The sequence below is a fragment of the Myotis nattereri genome (assembly GCF_964212035.1).
Source record: "Myotis nattereri genome assembly, chromosome: 1".
Lineage (NCBI taxonomy): Eukaryota > Metazoa > Chordata > Mammalia > Chiroptera > Vespertilionidae > Myotis > Myotis nattereri.
The window spans coordinates 159,731,733-159,749,340 of record NC_138075.1 but is presented as its reverse complement, the minus strand read 5'-3'; the positions used below and the strand labels follow the sequence as shown (position 1 = coordinate 159,749,340).

The 17,608-nt window shown below is 44.4% G+C and overlaps 1 protein-coding gene across 12 annotated transcripts in view; it reads right to left on the bottom strand.

Moving 5' to 3' along the window:
- The window catches only part of CELF2 (CUGBP Elav-like family member 2), a gene marked incomplete at its 5' end in the record, with an annotated part of 552,657 nt that overhangs the window by 16,365 nt on the left and 518,684 nt on the right, over positions 1-17,608 (bottom strand). For 7 of the 12 annotated variants that reach the window (XM_081085286.1, XM_081085292.1, XM_081085293.1 and 4 more), the window contains one exon: positions 2,829-2,948. In XM_081085286.1, coding sequence (XP_080941412.1) covers positions 2,829-2,948 — 120 coding nt within the window. Of the gene's footprint in view, positions 1-2,816; positions 2,949-17,608 lie in introns of all 12 variants that reach the window. The other 5 variants (XM_081085288.1, XM_081085287.1, XM_081085284.1 and 2 more) reach the window with 1 other exon arrangement.

Here is a 17,608-nt window from a genome sequence, read left to right as displayed (position 1 = left end):
TTCACTAGGCATTTGTGGCTGGTTATATCAGACCATCCTAGTTTTAAGCACTCTATGGATAAGCCATTTGGAAGGCTTAATGCCATTTAAAAAAAAAAAAGGAAAAATACATTTAAAAGTGTAAAACCAGATACAGATTCTTGGGTGGACATATGGGCAAAAAGATATTCATCTTAGTTTAGATATGAACATACAAAACATGCCTGGAGAAGCCTCTAATAATCCAGAAGTGAGCCCAGTTAGTGAATCACCCACACTCCTTACTTCTGATCTGGACAATTTCGGCTTGCAGCTTTACTGCACTGTACTGTTTCCCCACCCCTCCATTCATGAATGCATAAAGGAAGGAAAAGGAGATCAAGCTCAGTTCGATTTAGCTGCTTGTCTACTAACCAAGACTTACTTAAGGGGGAGGTGAGAGGCCTCTGGCAGGGAAGAGGGTAAAATTTACACTAAGATGAGTGTGGGAATGAACTGTGGACTCCATCTACCTACTTCTTGGCTCCTTTGTCCGTGGAAAAGAGTTGGCTCTTTGATAGGGAAGCTGAGGCCAACTATTTTAGAAGCTGTCTCTGTCCAGGTAGCTGTTTCTTGACTACCTGCTTTGAGAATTATTCGGTAGGACAGGTAGCACCATACTATCTGTTGAGGGAGAATGGTCTGAAAGGGGACACTCTGCATATATTAGAAGGTTTTCTCTTTGTATCTGAGACAAGAAGCAAATATTAGCTCCCAGCCATTGTTGGGATTGTTCAATAGCCCTGCACTAGTAACATTCCCCAAATCAGAAAGAATTTTTGTTTTATCATAATTTTTGGTTTAATTAAACATTCTCCTGGTTCATCCTTTCTGGTAGGGGTTGTTTGAAACTAGACACATTCTTCATTTCCCATGAGCTACACACACTTATGTTAACCCAATGGCAAAGAATTAAAAAAAAACAAAAAAAACCCCTGAAGCCTGTTGTCCTTGCCAGAAGCAAAATTTGTACAACACAGATCCCACACAAGACCTAGTCATAGATTCTCCGCCATTCAACAGAGTCCCTCGCTAGCCCCTGGTCACGATGGGGAATCCCAGCAGGTACAACACAACAGGATGGAGAGAGGCGGACGCACGGATGGAAGGACAACACAGTATCATGAGCACGTGCTGAGGAGGACAGCCACTCCCACTGGCCTGTTACTTTGCAGACCAAGGACAGGCAGGCGATCAAATCAAAGTCCTTGTTTTAGGGGAACTAGGTCCTGGGGCAAGAGAAGCAGCATGAAGGGCTGTGTGCGAACACACACCTGCAACCGAGGGCAAGGACAAGTGGGCTGGAGCGTCTGCAGAACAAGGTCAGAAACAGGAGTCAAGGCCATGAGGGCTCCTGACGGGGCGCCGGAGGCAGCTTGACTGGAATAAAACATTGTGCTGCCGCACGGGTACCACTTCATACACTATTTGCTCATCGAGAGCCATCGTATCTGGAAGGAAACATGTTTCTCATTTCTTCCATTTTTGGCCCCTGGTCAGATAAAACTCAGTTCATGTTTTCGTTTGTCTTTCCCAGAGCATCTGAGTAAAATGAGTTACTAAAACCTGAATATTTCCTACCTCTACATATATAATTAATTTTCTTATCGGGATTATAACAGCCTTCATTTGGATGAGTTCTGGGTCCCCTTTTCACCAAATAAATTGCAAGGTATTCTTTTTGAGCTTTGAAAGTATACTCACTGGCATTTTTATTTCTTGCCTTTTTAACAAAATTGTACTGCCCGATCACCCTTTAAAAACAGTCCATTTATTGAATCATGGCTTAAAACAGGGAAACTTTCTGCTTAGGCTGCACGGTGGGTAACCAGATCCCCACATCGGGATCTTTGGGCTGTCACGGAACTGCTGGGCGTGGCTGCTCTCAGGCACCCAGCGGGGACCAGACTGAGGGAAAGACAAACAGGGTGCCCCTCTGTGGGCTCAGGGCTGTTCCCCAGGGCAGGAGCCAACGCCAAGCATGAGCCTGCAATGTGCGGATCTGCTGGTGCCCCCAGGTCTGAAGTGCCAGAGTGGATAAGCTCCTTAGCACAGAGACCAGAGTTCGTGGGTGAGTCTCTCCGGCTCAGAACTGTGATTCTGTGAGAGTCTGCCTCAACCTGTGGGGGAAGAACAACAGCCCTTTGGAGCTGCACTGCTCAGTAACCAGCCTGTGAGGCTTCATAAAGACTCCAGACCACGTTCGTATGCAGCGGCTCCTCTCCGCTCAGCTGGACTTCCTTCGTTCCAAGGCTCCGCTTCCCCTCTACATAACTGGCAGGAATCTTTGGGGTTTAGAGCTGGAGGGCACCTTTCAGATCATCTGATCCAGAACTTTCGATTGTCAGATGGGAAAATGAAGCTCAGAGCAGGGCAGTGATTTGCCTAAGATCCTGCAAGTAATTGCTACCAGATTCGGAGCGGGACCCGTGCGTCCTGATTTCTGGTCCATCAATTTTTCTATTATTAGCACACTGCCTCTCAGAAGAACAGAACAAATCCCAAACCCAACCAAACCCTTGAAACCTACACATGTCTGTCAACCCCAGAAATGTATGGATGGATATGCATCCACTGCATATTAGAAGGAATGGGGGTGGTGGTAGGGGTGGTGGTGGTGAGAGGTTGGGTGTTTTGTGGCAAAATGAACCTAGACAGCGTCTGCCTATCAAAGCATGCGCTCCTCCATCCCAAGTATTAGTTCTCCCTGTTACGTATCCTTTTTAGGTCACTTCTGGCTGACCGTTTTCTGTGGAGAATTTGGGGGAAGGCTGTCCACCAGAGCAGCAAATACTCACTGTTTATGGTACCTGCGAGTGCATTAATATTATTCAGTCCAACTGTGGCTCCTGCCAGTCCTTGCAGAGTCCCAAGAGAGGTCAAAGAGTTCATGGCCGCACCAGCAGTGGAGTTGGGAGTTGAAGCAGCCACTGAAAAGCAACAGGAGGATGGGAAAATGGGGAGAGAGAGCACAAGGTGAGTGAGAGCCAACTGGCCCGGTTAAGTCAGCTGCCCGCACAGCGGGGGGAGCCAGGGAGTCGTGCTTGTGTATTGGGTGGGGAAGACACAGGGGACTGTACTTGTGGCACTTCTGATCATTAGATTTGGTGATTAATAAACAACGATCATAGCTCCATTTGGCCAGTGCAGTGAATACCCTCATTGCTGGTTGAGGAAAATTCGAGAAGAGGGGGCCTTGTGTCCTAATTTCCAGTCCATCAATTTTTAAAGGCCCCAGTCCTCTAAGCCTCCTCCTCAGGTTAACAAATGAAGAAGTGGAGGAGTAAAATGGTAACGCTTGGCTTCCTTATTGTTTCTGCTGCAGAGTGGGCACTTTCTCAATGAAGTTTTGAAAAATAAAAATCACATCTTCTTGAGCATGACAGAAGACTCTAGGACCCTGGTGGCAGTGGTAATAAACAGGGTGGAGTACAGGAGAGAAAACCATTTTGCTCCAAGCTCTCCTTCCCCTGTCTCCCCCATTCCCCGCCCCCCATACCTCTTTTTATTTTTATTTATTTATTTTTAAAATTGATTTTAGAGAGAAGAGGGGGGAGGGAGGGAAAGAAGGGAGAAGAAAGAGGGAAGAAAGAGAGAGAGAGAAAGAGCCAATGATTTGTTGTTCTACTTATTTATGTATTCACTGGTTGATTCTTGTATGTGCTCGGACTGGGGATCGAACCCACAACCTTGGTATATTGGGATGATGATCTAACCAATTAAGCTACCCGACCAGGCACCCTCCCATCTCTTTTAAATGACAGCTTTATTGGAATATAATTCACATACCATACAATTACCTTTTTAAAGTATAGAGTTCAGTGGTTTTTAGTATACTTACAGATTGAACAACTAGCACCACTATCTAATTTTAGAACATTTAAAAAAGTTGACTTTTATAGAGATAGGAGAGGAGAGGGAAAGAGAGAGAAACATTGATGAGAGGGGAAAATATCAATTGGCTGCCTCCTGCACACCTGCAACCTGGGCTGGGCATGTGACCCGACCGGGAATTAAACTGGCAACCTCTTGGTGCATGGTTGATGCTCAACCATTGAGCACACTGGCTGGGCTAGAACATTTTTATGACTCCCAAAAGAAACCGATACCCTTCTAGCACTGGAAACCACTGATCTACTTTCTCTATGGGTTTGCCTATTAACATTTCATATAAATGGAATCTTAAAATATGTGACCTTTTGTGACTGTCTATTTTCACTTATCAAAATGTTTCCAAGGTTCATCCATGTAGTAGCCTGTGTCAATGCTTTCTGCCTCTTTATTGCTCAATAATATTCCATTGTATGGAAACACTACACTTTGCCTATCCTTTCACCAGCTGTGGGCATTTTGGTTGCTTCCACGTTTGGGATATTGGGAATAATGCTGCTATAAGCACCGTGTACAACTTTTTGTGTAGACATGTTTTCAGTTCTCTTTTGTATACACATAGGACTGGGATTGCTGGGTCAGATGAGAAATCTTTTTGTAGCAATACCAAACTATTTTCCAAAGTACTTGTACTCCCTATCCTTTTTATAGCTATTATAAAGCAGCTATTATAAATATGTTAAAAAAAACACGAAATGAAACTGTGCTTAAAGAATTAAATAAAGGTATAATGATAACATTTCATCAAATACTAGAGATAAAAATTACAAAAATGAACAAAATAGAAATTCTGGAATTGATAACTGCTTCTATAAATAGCATTTCAACTATCTTTCATTTGCACAGGTTTACAATCTGCTGACTTTTCACACAAATCATCTTTATCCTGTTGATGAAGACAGGCTAAACTCAATCCTGAACCACAGCTGAATGAAACCTGTGGTCTGTTTCTAGCTGTGAAATCGCTGTGAGTATGGAGCTTCCTTTCCATCTGGCCCGGCAGGAACTTCCTCCTCGCCCTGGATGTTCCTGCCGGCGGAGGCGCCCTGCTCTGCCTCCCAGGCCACCCAACACTGCTTGCAGTGCGCCTGGCTTGGGGTCCCTTTTGAGTGAGGCCAGAGCAAATGTCTAAAAGTTGAATTCCCCACCTTGTCATATTTCTGTCCATGTACGACACTGGCTTCTGACACCTCATTATGTGTGTATCTTTTCTTTCTCTTTTTAAAAGTAAATTACATAGAATCAAACCAATGTTTCTAGTCCATTGATATTATAAATATTTTCAAATACAGACAAAAGCAGAGACAATAGCAGTACAAACTCCCATAAAACTCATCTCCACATTCTAGAACAGTTGAGAACCAACTCAACCCCCTAATCGAAGTGTATTTTAAAGCAAATCTCAGACCTTATAACATTTTACTTCTACGTAATTTCGTAAGGAACTCTTAAAACTGTGGACCTTCTCTTTTACAACCCCAAAACAGTATTAAACCTTACAAAATTAGCAATACTTCCTTGGCTTCGTTATTGATAATACCTCGTTTAGGATATTTTTCATTTATGTGTATGAATAAGATCGACCTTTATTTGACCTTTTTGTACTGTCCTTAGTTTCGCTAACAAATGGCTGGGAGAATGTCCTCATTTTTCCATTCTCTGGAAGAGACAGTATAAGACTGAATACGTAAGGAGACATATGTGATACTTTCAAACAATAAAGAATTTTTTTTTTTAAAAAAGATTGAATACGTATAATTTAAATGTTTGGTAGAACTTGCCAGTAAAAATGATCTTGACTTGATATTTCATGATGGTATGGTTTTAAAATATTGATTATATTCCTCTAATAAAGAGGATTATTCAACTTTTATTTTTCCTCTTGAATTAGTTTTATTGAGTTACAGCTTTCTAAGAAATTGTGTATTTTAAGATTTCAAATTTATATTGGCATGAAAGCCTAAGGTGCTGTTGAAAACATTAGAAATCTTGGTGGTGAGCCATTAAGAGGAGAGTCACAGCTCCCTAACAGCAGTGATAGGCCAGCTGGGGGCTTAACAGAGAGAACCAGAGACAGAGGCAGCTAAGAAGAGTCCTCCTGGGGTCAGAGCAAGCTGCAAGAAATGGCCTTGAAGAGGCTCCCTGTGCAGGGGTCTGACCTGAACTGAATCAGGCTGCAGGCGCATTTCTAGGGCCAAACAATTAGAAATTAGTGGAGGCTAACGGCTGGATGTGATAAAAATAGAAACCGACCCATAGAAGGGAGATTGGGCAGAGAGGCAATCACAGAACCATTTGGAAGAGTCATGCCATTTAAAAAAAGGAAATATAAGAATGTTACAACCCAAAGCTGTGTCCCGTGAGGAGTGACAGCAGACACATTCAGTAGTAGAATAGGTCTCCTTGAACTAGTCTAGCTAAGTCACTAAGCAAATAAGCAAACAAGAATAAATTGGGTCTGGGGGTGGGGAAATAGAGTGAGAAGGTTCAGTGTCCAGAATTGTTATGATATATTACCTAAAATGTCCAGTTTTAAACAATTATGGGAAGTGCAAAGAAACAAGAAAGTGTGATCTAGACACAGTAAGAACACAGGTGACAGAAACTGTTTGAGAGGGTTTAGATACTGTACTTAGACAAAGACACCATAAATATGTTCAAAGAACTAAAGGAAACCACGCTTAAAGAAAAAAAATGATCCAGCTGGTGTGGCTCAGTGGTTGAGCATTGACCTATGAACCAGGAGGGTCATGGTTCAATTCCCAGTCAGGGCACATGCCCAGGTTGTGGGCTTGATCCTCAGTGAGAGACATGCAGGAGGCAGCTGATCAATGATTCTCTCTCATCACTGATGTCTCTATCTCTCCCCTCTCCCTTCATCTCTGAAATCAATAAAAATATATTAAAAAAAGAATTAAAAAATGTATGCTGATCATGTTTCATCAAATAATAGAGATGGAAATTACTAAAATGAACAAAAAGGACATTCTGGAACTGAAAAGTTAACTACAGAAATGAAAAATTCACTGTGGGGCTCAACAGTTGATTTGAGCAGGCAGAAGACTGAGCCTCAGAGATGTGGCACACCATTAATCACACTAACATACATGTAACGGGAGTACCAAAAGAAGAGAAAAGAACAGAAAAAATATTCAAAGAGACAATGACCAAAAAGTCCCTAATTTTGATAAAAAACTAATTTATACATATAAAAAAGTCAACAAACTACAAATAGAATTAAACAAAGAGATCTATCCCTAGACAGGTGATAGTGAAAATGCTGAAAGCTAAGGATAAAAATCTTGAAATCAGCAAGAGAAAAAAAATGACTCCTTATGTATAAGGGAGTTCCAATAAGATTAACAGCTGACTTCTCAGAACAAACAGTGAAGCAAAAGGTTGCAGGAAGGCATATTCCAAGTGCTGAAAAGAAAAATCGATGAATTAAGAATCTTATATCCAGCAAAACTATCTTCCAAAACCAAAGGAGAAACAATGACATCCCTAAATGAACAAAAACAGAGAATTTGTGGCTAGTAGATGTGTCTTACAGGAAACACTAAAGCAAATTCTTCGGGCTGAAAGCAAATGATTCCAGACAGTAATTACAGTACACACACATACACACACCAACAAAACCAAAACAAAACCCCCAAACAAACAAGCCCAAAAAACACTGATGAAGTAATTATGCAATTATAAAAGACAGTGTAATTGCATTTTTCCTCTTGTCTTCTCTTAACTGATTTAAAAATCAATTGTCTAAAAACAATATGTATATAATTGCATTGGTTGGGCCTGTAACATATGGAAATGTAATATATTTGACAATAAAATCACAAAGGCGGTTGTGAGGGCAACACTGGAGTAAGGAAATTATGCCGGATGGTTAATCAAAAAGAAACGAAGAGAACCAAAAATGATAGATAATAGGGTTACAAACAAACTCTGTTGATATATACTTGCTCCCCTTTCTTCTTTCAGTTTCTTCAAAAGATAGCAGGTTGTATGGAATAATATTTATAACAACACATTTCTGGGTTTGGAGCATACAGATGTAATGTGTGTACAAATAATAGCACAAGGGGAGGAGGAGAGAGTTCTGAAGGAGATTTCTGTATTTTACTGGCATGGAGTGAGCATAAATCTGAAGTAGATTCTGTAAGTTATGGTGTCTGTTGTAAGTCCTAGGGAAACCACTAAGAAAGTAAAATTTGAAAATATTGAAAAAAATTAAAATATTATATTAGAAAATATTTACTTAATGAAAAATAAAGCCCTAAAGGTGAAATAGAGGAACAAAAAGACATGTGACATACAGAAAACAAAAAGTACAAAGGCAACATGTAAATGCAACCATATCAATAACAACACTAAATGTGAACGAATTAAACAATCCAACCAGAAGGCAGGGATTGTCAGATTGGGTTAAAAAAATAAAAACTAGTCCTGGCTGGGTGGCTTGGTTGATTGGAATGTCATCCCATGCACCAAAAGGTTATTGATTTGATCCCTGGTTGGGGTGTGTTTGGGAGGAACCGATCGATGTTTCTTTCTTTTCTTTCTTTCTTTCTTTCTTTCCTTTCTTTCTTTCTTTCTTTCTTTCTTTCTTTCTTTCTTTCTTTCTTTCTTTCTTTCTTTCTTTCTTTCTTTCTTTCTTTCTTTCTTTCTTTCTTTCTTTCTTTCTTTCTTTCTTTCTTTCTTTCTTTCTTTCTTTCTTTCTTTCTTTCTTTCCTTTCTCTCTCTCTCTCTCTCCCTCCCCCCCCCCCTTTCCTCTCTAAAATCAATAAAAAACATATCCTCGGGTATTTAAAAAAAACAAAAGAAAACCCAAAACCAGCTCTGTCTATGCCATCTACAGGAGACACACTTCAGATTCAAAGGCACAAATGGGTTGAAAGTAAAAGGATGGAAATATATACTATGCAACCAGCAAGCATGGGAGACTTTCTAACAATCTTGGATAAAGAGAATTGGATCAACTGCTTGCATTGCAAAGGACCTTAACATGCCTTCGTGAAAATCTGTTTTTGTTTTGATGAAATGTAGCTAAAAAAGGACTCCAGTGCAGGTATACAATGACTGTCAGAAAACTCTTACGTAGTTCAGGCTCTGTTCTTTACCTCTGTCAGACTCCTCATTTAGATCTGAGAGAAGGGAAAGGAGTGGGAAGGAACCCAGTGAGAAGATGAGATATTCCTGCACAGCACAGAACATGAACAGGAAGCAAACTGGGATGAGGTGTGGAAGGGAGCTAATGGGTGACTGGATGAGGATATTCTGGTACTCGTCTGACAAACATGTGGGAGCTGCTGCTATTGTCAGAAAGGCCCCCAGTCTCGGTCGTCACGCGCACCAATGATGGAGAAGTATGGGTGCCAAAGCACTGAGAGCAATCACCTGGAGAAGCCGCTTATCAGGAAGCAACACCCCACATTCCTAAAGTTTTATGGAGCTGTAGTTAGGATGCTGTTGTGGAGTATTCAGTGTGATTGCTGGAAACACAAACCTCTGACAGGGTCTTATCACCTTAGTCTCTGCAGTGTAAACTTTTCAGACCTCATTAGTCTCTAATCCTCTGTGCCCTCCGTCTAATCCAGTGATGGCGGACCTCTGACACGCGTGTCAGAGGTGACACGGGAACTCATTTTTTTTGGTTGATTTTTCTTTGTTAAATGGCGTTTAAATATATAAAATAAATATCAAAAATATAAGTCTTTGTTTTACTATGGTTGCAAAGATCAAAAAATTTCTATATGTGACACGGCACCAGAGTTAAGTTAGGGTTTTTCAAAATGCTGGCACGCCGAGCTCAAAAGGCTCGCCATCACTGGTCTAATCTATGAGGTTGGTTAGCATGGGCATCCCTGAGGACCACAGGAAAAAATGCCCTAGCTTGGCCCCAGAGATAATGAAAAAATGAGCCTATAGCTCTAAATAAGTAACAAACACTATAATTTCATCATCCTCTTCTAAAAACAACACTGGAGGCAAAATGGGGTTGTAGTGAGAACTGAGTGCTTTGGACTCAAACTGTTTCCTGCTCTTCCCAGGCTTCTGTTCCTTCATTTTTAAGTGGAGAAAAAACAAAACAAAACAAAAAACCCAACTTAAAAGGCATAAGGATTAAGTAAAGTAAGCCATGTAATGAACTTGGCATTGTATCTGACTGACAACATTTGGGGATTTTTAGGTCCTCCATTATTGGGTACAGATGGAGCTGAGCCTAGACAGCATATATTTCATAAAACAACAAAAAATTGGATAAGACTTTCTCCCCTTTAGTCTAAACACCTTCAATTACTGATGAGTACACAACCAATGGTGTTTTCCTGTTGAATGACCCTCTTCTATCTCACATGAAGTTCCAGAGGGGAGCCCATGTGTCAATCCATGAGGCCTCTCTTCCTACAAAGGCCACGGCAGGCACCGCTGGCCACAAGGCTGCCCGCTGCTCTCTCATCCAGAGAAATCAAAGCAGCAGGGAGCAGATTCATCAGTCACCAACTTCTAGCTAGAGTCTCACTCAGTGTCAAGAGGGACAAGGAGCTGGATGACATTAGAGCCGGCTCATCTCATGCTTCATGGGTGACTTCTCACATCCTCCCAGTCTCAGACGGGTCTGAGGAAGAGGGGGTTAAAGTCAGACCCCGCGCTTGTGTGGATAAGTCACAATTTTGATGGCAAACAGTGAGCTGGAGAGAGAATTCATTACAGACACCTAAGTCATAGGAGCCCAGAGGAGGCCTGGGCTTGGAGGTGATGGGAAAGGTGGACGAGGCTAGGTAGCTCCCTGGGCCCATCTTGGGACAGATAATAAAGAAACAGCATGCAGACTGCAGGTCTCTATGTCTTGGTTTTCCATTTATTTAAAAACTCAGGGAGACCAGCTATACTGAACCAAGACCGAAAAAAAGTTTTCTGCCTTATTATTATGCGGTTCTTAGGTGGTCCCTGCAGAAAGATGGGGACAGGGAGAACAGGAAGGAGAGGAATCAAGCATTAAACTAATAGCTTGCCTTAAAGTGAGAAGATGCCATGTGCTTCAGACCTTTGGACAGGACTCTGAAAATTTGCCCCAATTTCAGTCTAAGTTGGAAGAGACATCTCGACTGCATATCTAGATGCCTTTAAGGACCTTTTGATTTTTAACAAGTAGTTTATATAAAGCAAAAGAAAAAATCAAATTTGTCACATGGCCAACCTCAATCAAAACTAAATAGTCAACAGACCCAAGACACAACAGAGACAAATTAAATGCCACCAACACACACACTTGCCTATTTCTGGGTTGGCAGACTGGCAAGGTGCTGCCTGGGTAATTGCATTCCGCCCACCTAAAATTCCCTCGCCTCCACTGAGAACTGTATCCGTTGCTTTCTCAATTAAACTGTTTACAGAAGGAGCATTTCGGGAGAAGGTGGTACATAAATGTAGGATCATAAACGCCCACAGCACTCTCTCCGTGGAAGGCCGCTCCCTGCAGAGAGAAGGGTCACAGCCCAGAGCAGAGCAGTGGGGGAAGCTGAGCCACCTCACCCGCTCACGAGTGGCACTAACTCGTCACGTGTTGCGCTTTGTGCCTGTTTTACCACTGGTTAAAACTCCCAATCAGCCCAGAGATGTTATGACCAGCTGGCTAACCAGGAATAAAATGGTCATGTGATGGCCGGAAGGCATGTTTTCATTACCTCACATGGTAACATAGTTCTGTGACTTTTTATGAAAAAATGAAATGTGTGAGGGACAGTGGGGTGTTCGTGAGGGGAGCTGGCGGGTGAAAGGGACGCTGGTGGTGAGGATGTGCCAACTTTGACCTAGTTACAGAATTTCTTTGCTCCTCTGACCAGGTTAGTTCACTCCTGGAAGGACTCTAAGCTGAGCAGTCTCCAAGCAGCCACCCCACTCTGGGGGCTGAGCTGCACCTTAGAAGAACAATATATCTAGAGTTTGTTGGCCCACATCAAAACTGCAGGTCCCAGACAGTGGCTAAGCCATCAGGTCCCTTGCTCTGTGAGGGGGAAAGAAAGCAGGGGAGGGAGGGAAGGAAAGAAAAAAAAAAAGAAAAAAAAAAAGGAAAGCAAAGAAAAAAGGAAAGGAAGGAAGGAAAGAGAATAATGCTCCCAGGGCCCGCGAGATAACCGCTGTCAGATGGGACAGAGCTGAGAGTTGCACTTGCCCATGCAGCTTAAGTATTTCTCTTCCTGAATCCCCATCAGTAACAAAGGACAGTAGGTCTTTCACACGTATTCATTTCAGGGTGGGTCTTCCCTGGCAGCCCGTGACCCAGACATGGACTCCTCGCCGCTCTGGAGATGAGGAAGCAGAGGATCGCCCAGTGCGCACGGGCGTGGGCACAGCCCCGAGCTGGGTGCGGGGCCGGGATGAGGGGCCACACAGAGCCTGCCACCCAGATGTGCAACGTGTGGGGGAGGGGTGGTTAAGAAAACTTTCTTAAACCAACCCACGTAACAAGCAAGCCTACTCCTAACTTTAAAAGAAAGTTTCATTTATTTTCCTCTTACGTTTATGTGTGCCAGAGACACATGCTTAGTTTTTCCTCAGCTTTCCAGAGGAAAGGCCCTCACCCCACTTCTCTCTCTGCTTATGGATAATTGGAGGACATCCCCCCCAGCCCTGATCTCCCTGAGGGAGGGAAGTGACTAACCTGACTGGAGGGGCGGGAAGGACCCAACACCCACAGTGGCCCCGGGGGTGGTGCAGGGTGGGGGAAGGACAGGCGACACCAGTGGGTGCCTGACAAGAGCCATCCAGCTCTCTCGTCCTTTTCTGTCCCAACTCGTGCGTTGCTGGGTAGGCAGACTACACTTGTGTGGGTCCTCGGGGCTGTGCTTGGAGCGGGAGCTCAGCAGTGCTGCTGTGTTGTCTGCGGTAGGCAGAATAATGACTCCTTCCCTACAGATGCCCATGTCCCGATTCTGGAACCGTGACTATGCGAGACTATGTGACCAAGAGGAAGTCAAAGGTGCTGCTTGCTCGAGAGATGGGGGATGATCCTGGGTCATCTGGGAGGGCCAGGCCATCACAGGGTCCTTGTCAGTGGAAGAGGAAGTGGAGAGAGAGCCAGAGCAGTAATAGAAAATTCAGTTGTGCCAGGAATAAAGCTAATCATGATGGTAACTTATATTTACCGAGTGCTTGCCATGTGCCAGTCATTGTTTTAAGGATTTTATGAGTATTAGCTCCTTTAATCATTTATAACTATCTTATCAGGTAATGTGTGGAAGGTCACACAGCTATAAGTGGTACAGCCAGGATCTAACCCAGCTGTCTGGCTCCAAAGAGTTAACATTATCCTGTTATTGAACTTCAATTCCTATTCTGCACCTTGCACATATCTTGTGGCTACTGGGGAGATTTACTGGCAGAAGCAATGCATTTCAGTCACTCAGATCCACCCCTACTGTTCTGCCTTGTCCCTTTCGTCTGTAAAACCTTGGGCTTGACTTAGCGAGGGTTAGTAATTATCTGCCAAGCTGGAATAATGTGACTCAGCTCCGAGAAGTGACATGATAATCAAATAATCAAATGAGGTGGCACTGATGTCTGATAGCTAGTAGATGATCAATAAGCATTTGTTGGGTCCATATCTGAAGGATGAGAATCTGGTTATCCTGTCCTCAGAAGGAGGTATGACATTGTTTTCACATCATTTTACAACACTTGAAGGTTCGACATTTCCCCCCCTCTAGCGAGGCCGCTGCATGGATGACAAATTTTGCAGCCTTTCTCATTAGTCTGATCATCAGGAAACTCAGTCTGTGTGCATAGTTTTGAGAGTGTCCAGGCCTGAAAGTCAAGTTGAGTGAGAAACAGTTGATAAAAAGGTACAATTTAGCCTAGAGAGGAAGAATATTAAAGGAAGAGACAGTCTTAGGTTTTGACATCAGAAAGATATTTTTTTTATAGCTCAAGAGACGAAAATGAGGATCAGTGGGAGATAGCTATAAGAAGGCAGATTCAGTACAAAGGAAGTGTCAGCGGATTAGAATTCTTCCAAAGTGGGCCCCACTGCCTCAGAGGCAGGTTCCCCCGTCTGTGAAATATGAAAGCCGGAGGCCTCCGATGGTCACGGATGGGGTTCTGAAGGCCCTGAGGCGATGCTTGGTAGCCTCGGAGGGCCAATAAACTCACTTTTGAAAAGCTCTTATTGTTTCTACCAGTGCCAAACACCCACCGCCTGCATCTCCTGGCAGGGGAACAAGGTCTGCAAGAGGCACAATTCTACTGGTTCAAGGCTGAACTTGGGTGAAGATTCCAATTTATCGCCCACAGCACAGCTGAACAATGAGAAAACCTCAGGTCTAGTTAGAGACTGCAGACCAAACACAAGCCTGATCAATACACAGTGCAGCGTCTGCCTTTTCCTTTCCCAGGAATGCACATGGCAGCCGCCCCACTGAGCACACCCAGCTCAAATCCTGAATGACCGAATCGCGGGGAAAATGATCACCGAGAGAAAGGCCAGACTTGTGTGGTGTGAGCCCCTCTGACCCAGGGCCAGGGAGGCTGAGACGCTCTGACGGCCACTTGGTCAGAATCGCTCTGCCTGCTGGAGGCAGGGAACACAGTGCGGGCACAGTAACCACGCACACATTTAACATCAAAGCCCACTTTTTAAAGAATGAACAGTCTTGGACTTCCTGCAGCAGGGTTACCTGCAGGTAACCTCAGACCCTCTGAACTGAAATCTCTGGTGGTGGGACCCGGGAATCTGATTTCAACAAGCCCTCATGGTGTGTCTGGCTCAATAAAGCCTGAGGACCCCGGTCTCAGGGCTGTCCAAGTGCAGTGCCATCAAATTCCACCAGGGCTGTGGGGAGCATAAGGAGATGAAAGGCTGCGGAGGGGGGGGTGGGGGGGGGGAGGTAAGGTTTGATAAGAAAGGGGAACAGGTGCTAGGGGGCAGGAAACCAGGAGCAAGATACTATGTAAGGGTAGTAGTTGTGATAAAATCTTCTATGCAAGAAAACCCCGCAAGGAGACAAGCTTATAGAGAGCAGGAGTTCTGCCTTATTTTCTAGAACCTACAAGAATAACTGACATATCGTGGGCACTAAATATCTGCTGAGTGAATAGATGGAAATTCTACTGGAGACGCCATGTCCGGTTTCTCTTAGGACGAGGCCAATCTGTGGGCCTGAATGAGCTGGACGAGGGGCATCCCATTCCACCTCACGGCTCCCAGAGGGCTCCCAATGGCACACTGAGCCTGTGGCTGAGTGAAAGATGCAGCAAACCATTCCTTTTGCTTGCATGCCAGAGAGAGGGTGGGTATTTTAAGAAATAGAATCAATGAAGCCAATAGCAGCTTTGTCACCAGGATGGGGAGAGAGACCCTTCATGCCTCTGACATAACTTACGCAGGAGGAGCCGGGAGCATGCACAGGGCCAAGTTCAAAGACCAGCCTGATAACCCGCCTTCTGCTTGAACCAGAATCGGGGACACACAAAGTAAAGGCCAGGTAGAAGGTGGGGCGATGAACATGGTTCCCACTTGGGGGGGCAAGGCTGCCTGCTGACTGTGGGGAGCTCGGCGATCCCTCCACCCGTCCACAGATCCCAGATCCACAAAAAGTAACTACGTGGCCATTTGGGGTTGTCAGCCTTTCACAGAAAGTGGTCAATACCACTTCTTCATCTACGTCATCCTTCCTATGTGAACCCTGCCCTTTCCTCCTTGTCTTTCACTGCAGGTCATGTTACCATCAAGGCCGACCCAGAAGCGGCTGTGCTTTCTAGGAACCAAAAGCATTTATTTCCTCATATTAACTCTCTTCCCATTTCTCCTGGACAGCACAAGTTTTTTTTTTTTTTTTTTTTTTTTAAGAAACAATGAAACAACATTAACAGAGACAGCAAGAATCTGCCTTCGGTGCATTCATTAAACACTTTCCACAGAACAATGGCATGGTACAAGCACAGTGGCTTTGTGGGTTAGGACATAAAATAGCTGTAAGCACAGAAAATTGCCTGCATCAACCAACCAGACTTCAGGACACCGGAGCCTGCGGTTGTGTTCTGCCTCAGACGAGCTCGGAGGCTGGAGTCCAACAGCGCAGGGAAGCCTGCGAGGACGTAGAATAATTAAGCAGCGACACAGGCACTATCGTTATTAGCTAATCACAACCGTAGGGCAGTCACAGTACAGTTTCTCTTCTCCCCTGGGGCCTAATTATTCCACAATAACCACACCTCTCATTTTATTTCATCTCTAAAAGATTTATTTTTGAGGGCTGGGAGGGTGGGACGAGGAGGGATGAGACAGGGTAGGAGGAGGCTGTTTGCAGTACAGATGGCACCGATAGGTGCTGAGGTGTGATCTCACTGCTCGACACCCTGTAAAAGGCACACCCCCCGCCCGGTAAGCATCTGCATTGCCTGCTTTCATGCCACCACTTCCAAGCCACGGGGAGGCTGGCGAGCAACGCGGCGGTGCAACACAGGGCCGCACAAGCCATTACTGGTTCTCTTCTAGAAGCCGGGGAAGGGGAAATGCTCAGTGTTCGAACTCTGAAGGCAGTATTCTTCGATGATACACATTTTGGAAGGTGAGAAAGCGCTACAGAAATGGATGTGGAGAGTATCACACTCCTAACGTCCAAAGCAGTCCCACGGTTTTCGTCACTTTCATTTCCACGTGCTTGGTGGGGCTCTCACTAGCTGATTCTCTAAGACAGAAATCTACTTTATTAGTTGTCACTAAATCTGGGTACCTCCTTAATTAACCTTATTTTTAGTAACAGCCTCCCCCAGCCACCCCAGTCCCATAAAGGGCAGGCCTTAAAGAACTAAGATGAAATTTGGGCCGTGAGTTTGAAAAAGCCAGCTTATATAAACTCAGTATTTGGATCTAACAAGAATGGGACAAAGGACAGAGAAAAATCAAACCTACTTTCTCTTCCAATGGTATTTTGCTTGCAATTTACCAAGATAAATAAAAGTACAAACCTTCCCTCAGCTGACCTCAGATGTTTGCTTTAACAGATGGTCATGGACACAGATTGAAAAAAAAAATGTTAGTGATTTCCTCATGAGGCTGAGAACATGTAAGTGCAAAAATCCAGAGGTATAGTTCCGGTTCCCCAGGAGTTCCTGCTCGAACCTCTCATGGTGGTACCCCTGCGTGTCACCCCACGTGGGTCATGAATGAGGCACCTGGCTAGGTCTTGACAATTTCTTACAACCATAGAATGTGATGATGTGACCAGGCTCCAGACTCTACAGAGAGAGTGAGAAACATGCACTTCTGCAGGAGGCACCCAAACCCGTCTGCATCCTGGTCTGAGGAGGTCCTGGAGGAGGGGCAGTCTGCCCAGATAGGTACACACTCCTTTCTAGGGGGCAGATCTTCCTATGACGCCCAGGTTGGCAAAGGGTTGGGAGACTGTCCAGCAAAGCTCTAGACTGGAGAGGCCGTGATCTGCAGGGCAGGCCAAGTAAGCTGCCTCCCCACACAGCCCACCTCCCAGCGCAGCCCCAGGTGCTGCCGGACACAGAACCAACAGCTCCCGTGGGCTCTGGGCCTGGCTTCAAGGGGCGACAGCCACACCGCAACCCTACCTGCACGTGGTACCTCAGTCAGTTTACTCTAATAGTGCCACTTGGGCCTTTGGTAAGTAGGATGTGTTGGTCCTACAATCTCAAGTCAAATTTCCCACTGTAAAAGCTAACAGCT